Genomic DNA, 7,899 nt, shown 5'->3' with positions numbered 1-7,899 from the left:
CAGTCCAGTGTAGTGGCATGGCTGACAAAGGAAGGCTCACGCCAGAACATCGTGCAGCAATAGTGTTGTTGTTCGCGGAAACCAAAAGCATTGTTGGTGCACAGAGACGTTTTCGCGCCCAATTCAACACACGTTGGGCTCCAAGCAAGAGAACAATTCACAAACTCCATGAACAATTGCGGGTTCAAGGGACATTACTGGAGCCGAAACGGCCGCGAGTGAATAGTGTCTGTACGCCGGAAAACATTGAAAGTGTACGGGTCGCTATGCAAAGAAGCCCCAGTAAGTCCTGTAGAAAAGCAGCTACCCAACTGGGTATATCGAGACGCTCTCTGCAAAGAATTCTCAAAAGTGATCTTCACCTGTACCCCATAAAATAACAGGTGTGCGGAAACTAACACCAGAAAAGATTCAGCGGAGACTGGTATTCGCTGAATGGCCTGAGGGACACATGGATGTTATCAACAATACGTGGTTTTCGGATGAGGCTCACGTTCACTTGGACAGAGTGGTGAATAGACAAAATATGCGATTTTTGGCTACCGACAATCCGCAAGTGCTCCATCAAAAGGAAAGCCATTCTCCCAGGATTACAGTGTGGGCCGCTATTTCAACGCATGGACTCATTGGACCATTCTTTTTCGATGAAAATGTTAACAGTGAGCGTTACCTGGACATGCTTCGTAATCAATTTATTCCTCAGCTTCTTGTGAAGGATTTGCCATTTAACACACAATGGTTTATGCAGGATGGTGCAAGACCGCATACTGCCAATGTGGTCTTGGATTTCTTGCACGAGATCTTCAACTTCCGCGTCATTTCAAACAGGTTTCCAGAACGCTTTATTGGTGGTCAGTATTGGCCTCCCAATAGTCCAGACCTTAATCCCTGTGACTATTTCCTGTGGGGATTCCTGAAGGAAAGGATTTTTCCAAAACATCCAGAAAATCCCATGGATTTGAGAACATTAATTACGCAAGCTTTCACTTAAATTACAGAAGACATGTATCGGAGGGTGATCAATAACCTAACTGTTCGTTTGACTACAGTTGTGCAGTGCAATGGTGGTCATATTGAGCATGTTTTGCATTGAAACATTTTTCCACATTGCTATGTTCACTGTATGTACGTTTTTTTGAAAGATGTTGCTTACTAAAGTTTTTACACTTAAAACAAATGGGGTATCATTTCGTGCGCCCCTAAAACCTGCTGCAAGGTTGACCTGACGCTTGGCTTAGTATATTTTTCATCTTCTGCTTTTTCAACCAACGAATAAATAGTTTCACAGTTTTCAAAATTCGAAAAATTAGACTTTTATAGCAGAGAACACACAATATACACTAAGGCAGTGGTTCCCAAAGTGTGCGCCATGGCTGGCAGTGGCGAAGCATGACATGTTTACGTAGTCATCGCAAGATTTGCCAAACGTCAGGGTCGATGTTTCAACAGGGGGGTCACAATATTTCTCTGCGATATACGCCAAGGTCATTGCCAATTCATACCACAGACCTTACGACTACAAAATACACATAATTCTATCCCATAGGACGAGAATTATTAAATATGACGAAAACTGAAATGCAAACACCTCAATTGTCGCGTTTAAAGGTAAGAAGAATCAGCTTTTTAGGCCATTTTTCCCGTTTTCTTTCATACCGAACGCGACTGGTTACTGGAGCGCGACGACGCTCCCTTTACCTTCAAGCTATGATCCACGAGTGCGCGGTAAGCGTCACCGAGCTCAGCTTCATTTACTGTCAACGTGCCATGCATCTGGGACTTGTTTAAGTTCCCCGGCAAGTGAAGGCAAGCGTAGTGGTGAATGTCCCTTGCAGTAGCGAAGTGTAGTCTTACGAAGGAGGCAAGCAATGTTTCAGTGCAACAAAACATGTAGTACAACGACATGCCGAGGGGAAAGTTTCAAGGTTTATAGCCTCATTTACCCAGTCGCTGGATTTGTCAAAATATCGTAATAAAGTGACTGTACTAAAAATAAACCATATGATCCGCAAACGTCACATTTACTTTTTTAAAAAAATCCAGGTAACGTTATTCATATGATATTAAACGTTTTGCATATGCGAACTTTCCGCATACGACTAAAGGGAGACGGAATTTCTTACTTACTTATTAGTACCTTTATTTGTTCATTATTATTTAATATGGTCAAACGGTGACCAAACCGATTTAGATAAAAAAAAATGGGAATCATTTGTTTATTTTACGCTGCATGATGTAATTTAGTATTTTTGGGCACCCTAAAAACCGCATTGGAGTAACTTAAACACTAAATAAAAAGTTAAACACAAACAATAAAAAAATCATTTCAAAGCTAAGAAACACATGCATAGACGATGTACTCACCACAATAAATTTCAAACTCTTGGTGTTGGTCGACCCCCTTCCACGATTTTCATTTTAACACTTATCTCTCTCGAGCTAAACGAAGCAATTTTCAATTGCTCAATAATACACCCGCACTTCACATCAACCGTTCCTAAATACGCGTTCATTCCGATAAATTCACAGCACACAACACGAAGCAACAAACACTCACACTATCCCACGCGCTTTCCACAACTGCAAATGCAAGCATCCACACAAGATCACTTTGAAAATCTCTTAAACAACAGAAAGTGATACCAACCTATTTCCTTAATTTTATCCGTCACAAAGGAAAGATATATCAGTTTGGAGATAAAAATTACGCGGAGGAATCAGAATCATTTCAGCAGAACGAGTATGTACATTAATATTTAAGTAATTAGTGTCATTCAATGGCGTGCCCGGGGCGAAGGGGGGGGGTGGATGGTAGACATAACCCCCTTTTGGCCCAGTATATCTAAGAAAAAACGTCAAAGGAAGGAAAAGATGACAAAATGGGGACCGTAAAAAGACCCTGGGAACACCACTTGCGTCATAATAATAGAACTTAAAATATATTCGGGCCTCCCCGATGGCGCAGTGGTAGTGTCGTCGCCTTGTAATCAAGGGGTTCCGGGTTCGATACCCGGTGGAGGCACAAGTGTTTCAGATCCCATTTTAAACTGTAGGTCCAGTCCCGATTAGCCTTACTGTGCATAAAGTGGACTTAAAACAACAAATCAATCAATCAATCATTAAAACATATTCTTGTGCTCATAATATGCAGAATGTATACGATTTACTTCTATGCCATGTACAAATATCAGTAGATAGTTCTTTCTCAGATAGCTTTATTTTCACCCCAAGTTTTATTCAAAAGCAGTCAATTTATTGATTGTAAAATTTGTGAAAGAGCTCACTTGAATTACTGCGTAAATAATTTGGCAGTTGCAAACACTGGTAGCGGTCAACACTTCTGGCGTAATTTGAGCTGGACCGACCAGGAAGCAGGGTGCAGGACCAAGGTCCGTCCAATCTTCCCTCCCTCCCTGAGAAAACTCTTCACGGGGGTGCAGAAATTCCACTGCCCCAACTCCCAATGTCAACTTTTTTTACGCGTTTTACATTTCGCGAAATCTAAAATAATTTGTAATATAATATGATATATATGGAATTTAGAACAGTGATAATAACTTCTTTTAGTTATTTTATGACTAACAATTATTATTATATTTGCGATCTTGTTTACGTGTTCATGAAGACAAATATTCGTTACTAGTTTTTGCTGGCAACGTACCCATAGATGAATCCTTCTGCTTTCGGTTGAACTCGGCTATTTTCGGGAATCACGCAAGCTCGGAAAGCACAGCTTTTTGTAGAAGCTTTGTGGACGGGTTCCACCAGAATTTCACGCTTCGCCATGTGACTCCTTCGGAGGCCTTATTTTCCCGCAGAACGGCTGCAAGCATTGAGGCTGGTGCTTGCTACAGAGCTGCTGGGGGAGTTTGCGGCCGCATTTTTTCGCGAAATCGAGTGCGATGGAAACTAAATACGGTTAGAACATTAAGTATATTCGAATTATGCAAGCAGTGCTTGCATTGCTTGTACTATATCTTCGCCTCTGGTCCCTTGCTTTCACACCCGACGCGACTGGAGCGCGGTGACGCTTACTTCACCTCGAAGCAAGGGCGGATTAAAGGGGACGATTGCCCCCTCCGAGGCCCTTGAGGGGGCATCGTGGGCGACTTGCACCGAGGGCTTATTAATATTTTTTTTTTTTCAAATTTTCATAAATAATTCGCACAGAATGAAATATAACGCACATAGCGTCGTTTAAGAAACTTAAATACAGAATAAAGGGAGACGGAGAGGGTGCCTCACTACCCGAGGGGCGACAGATCTTTACGGGCCTTATTTTATTTCTTCAATAATATGCACGGTTGAAATGCAATAAGACAAATAAAATAGGGGCGACGATTGATAAGAACGATAGAAGATGGGAGCGACGAATGAAAAGGAGGCGATGAAATACAAGGGGCAAGCAAAGATACGAATGACGAGAGACAGGGGGCAAACAAAGAAAAGAATGACGAGATATAGGGGCGACGAAAGATAGGACGCGACGAATGATAAGGGGGCGAACAAATATAAGAACGATGAAAGATGGGGGTGACGAAAGATAAGAAGCGACGGATGATAAGGGGGCGAACAAAGGTAAGGCTGGCAAAGGAAGGCGGACGGGCGACGAAAGATAAGCACGAAATGAACTTGTGAATCAAAGGAGTCGTGACGTGACCGACCGCCCCTTCACAGAGGATGTAGAAAATATTCCCGCCACCTCTGCCTCCTCATTCATTATTTTCATGCGTAGTCAGTGTGGAATGGCCGTAGCCAGGGCAGGGAGTTAGAGCAGCTGACATGTATCCCAGCGCCACTAGGGCGATGATGAAAAAAAAATAGGCGAAGCAAAACTATCACTCTTAGTAGTTTGCTGGAAGGGCGAATTAAAGGTTTGAGGGGGCGATCATTCTTTTCCTGCACCCTTGACAAAGGCTTTTTTTGTTTAGTTATTGATAAATTTGTAAAGTTGGAATGAAATACATCAAACATTGTGACATTATAAGACATACCCAAGAGCTAAAAATTAGCAACCATGGGAGCTGACACAGCATTACTTTACTTGCCTGTTGGGACACAAGACATATATTAAGCTGCTCCACTGTCCCCGACAGTAACATCTATTGTAATAAAAAATCAATTTATTGTGATTTTTGAGAAATGTATTACAGTTTTTATTGTATTGAAGTTCAACAACTTAGAATGATTGTTGTGCTCAGCAAACGTTGTAGTATTTTATGCAGTGCTATAAAAACCGGAGGTGTAATCAGTGACGTGCACTGACGAGTAGCTAGTCTAGCAGAGATAGATCAATCAATCTCAAATCTTTAATTATTTTCAAATCACAATATTTATTGTTTTGTTGAAGCCACAGTTCATATGCAACACTTTTTTTTCACGCGCTTCTCGTCCCTCGGTGCGTTCAGCGGCCTAGCTCGCTCTTTCTCCGCCTCACAGTTCCAGGTAGAAACGGGTTTTCGAAGGGAAGGGAAGATTTCTGCCTCTACCTTCCTTGCCCCCTCGCCCCCGCTCCCATGGTTGAAAGCCCGTGCTTTCAGGTCCTCCAGTCTATCTCCTATAGGACAGATACGGGATTGGATTCCCTTCGCTTCCTTTGTAAATCCTCTAAAGAACTAAGGGGAAATATTTCTGCAGTACTTCTGTCCTCTGTATTTACACTACTTTTTACACGTTGTACAATATGTATGTATAATATGGGATGTACTTTTATCATTTATGCAATTGGAACGTCTTATGTGCAGACAAAAATTTTATGTTTTTTTTTTAAAATATGGAATATATAATGATTAAATAACAAATATTTGCTCACGCTCTCTCTTGCTCTCGTTTTAGTAGTGTTTTATTTAAATATACTAATCTCTTGGCCTCCAATAAAACAAATGGATAAGCTAAACAATCATAAATACGGATGTACTTATTGGGCAAGAGAACACGCGTTCTAATTCTTGTTGTTGGTTTGGTTTATTTTACTTCGCTTTTCTGCCACATTTGGTTATCGCGAAAATGAGGATGAGTGATGATATAATGAAATTGATGAAGGCACCTCGCAAGGAACGATTCAGGCCGGGATTCGTGACGAACGTGCATTCGTGTTCTTCTGTGTTGTACTCTGCCTGCAGTGAATAATGAGAAAATTAGAAATGAAAAATGTATCCCAGAACTCAAAAAAAGCCAAATGAATATCATTGAAGAAAGTAGAAAAATGGTTTGTTTAAAGCTGTGTTTTGTTACCCATCGCTTTTTCTAGCTGTATAGATTTAATCGGAATAAGTAGCTAAGAGCTTGGAAAGTCGTTAGGGACAATCATAAACAGAGAATTCTAGGCTCCTGATTTCACAGTGCACTGCAGATGCACTGGGAGGAAATTGTTCGTATTTTCTTCTCTCTTCCACCGCTTTACCTAATTTCTGCCATGACGATGAACGTTGATTAAATTAAACGGGTGAAGAGTGGTTGCAAAGAAACACTCATGCAAAGGCCAGGGCTCGAGCCCGGATCCTTCGGTAACGAGATCGTGAAATGGGGAATTAGGGAAATCAAGCAATGCAAAATTTTTGAATAAACGTTAGTCATATATAAAGATGGTATTTCAAAAATTCAATTGAAAATTACTACTCAGGAAAAATGCAGTTTGCTTTACCAATACCCACGTATCCGAATGGTTAGCGCCTTCCTCTCATCTTTGTTGTCGGCCGACCTCCGTGAGGGGAGTGCAAATGGTCCCGGATCGGTACCCGGTGGAGGCATATAGAGGTTCGGATCCCACATTAAACTATAGGTCTAGTCCCAATTAGCCTTTCTGTGTATATAGTGGACTTAAAACACAAAATCAACCAACCGTGGAGGAGTGGTTACCACAGCGCGCTACGACACCAGGAGTTCCGGGTTCGAACCCTACCTGGACATGGGTGTTCTTTGTGTTTGTCCCTTCATTAATTTTGTCTTATCATCTTCGCGATTAACCAAATGTGTTAAAAAATCGAATCAAATCATTCATTGATTGGTTGTTTGATTTGGTTTATTTTACTTCGCTTTCTGCCATTTTTGGCTAATCGCGAAGACGATACGATAAAATTGATGAAAGGACACACTACACAAAGAGCACTCATTGCCAAGCCGAGATTCGAACCCAGCATCTCTGGCTCAGTAGTCAAATCAAATCGTTTTTTATTTTCGAAAGTGGGTGGGAGTTACGTGTACAATTCTTTGTAGTCATTCCTAACTTTGCAATTATTCCTGTCTTTGACGTTCTTCTTTTGGAATAATGTGCCCTAAGAAGGGGGGGATTATGACCCACACCAACTCCCGTTGGGCACGCCACTCATTGCTACCCCAAGTGTCGACGTCACCGCACGTCACTGGGTGTAATGCAAGTGGCTGTTCAAGCTTTGGGGCCGTGGGCCCCAGCTTAAAAAGAAATTGAATTAATATTCCTTTCTTTTTTGTTCTACGGTTAAATAAAGATGACATTGGAGAAAACAATAATATATCACTTATTAAATAACACAGGCTTGTACTAAACGTACGTGCAGCGGGATGCCGCAAGATGGAATAGAGGCATTGCGAGCCTTTAACAAAATCGTTTCTTTGTCCTTTGTTTTACGCTGAATTTAATATCGTTACTTATTTCTTGTATCTTGATAGTTCGATATGTGTTAAGTACACATTCATTACTTGTTTTGTTTTGGTGTAAAATGCAAACTTCTTTCAATAAACATCAGCCACGCGATGTGGAATTCCTGACTTAAAAATATTACAAGCATGCAATTCATAATTGTAACCGCCCTCATAGTAAGTTGACCAGATTTTTAAAACAACAACACGGGACAATTTTCATATTTTCCTTTAGGAAAAATGGGACTTTAAAATGTCCACATTTTAACAAGAAGAACTGTT

The 7,899-nt window shown here is 41.1% G+C and overlaps 1 protein-coding gene across 1 annotated transcript; it reads left to right on the top strand.

Annotated features, from left to right (window-relative positions):
* Positions 1 to 451: 451 nt before the first annotated feature.
* LOC145979662 (uncharacterized) lies at positions 452 to 991 on the top strand. Its single transcript, XM_083112626.1, has one exon. The coding sequence runs from the start codon at positions 452 to 454 to the stop codon at positions 989 to 991; it is 540 nt and encodes a 179-aa protein (XP_082968752.1).
* The last annotated feature ends 6,908 nt before the right edge of the window (positions 992 to 7,899 follow it).

Source organism: Lepisma saccharinum, chromosome 26 (assembly GCF_977018435.1).
Source record: "Lepisma saccharinum chromosome 26, izLepSacc3.1, whole genome shotgun sequence".
Taxonomy (NCBI): domain Eukaryota; kingdom Metazoa; phylum Arthropoda; class Insecta; order Zygentoma; family Lepismatidae; genus Lepisma; species Lepisma saccharinum.
The sequence above is the reverse complement of the archived record's forward strand: the minus strand, read 5'-3'. Positions and strand labels throughout refer to the sequence as shown.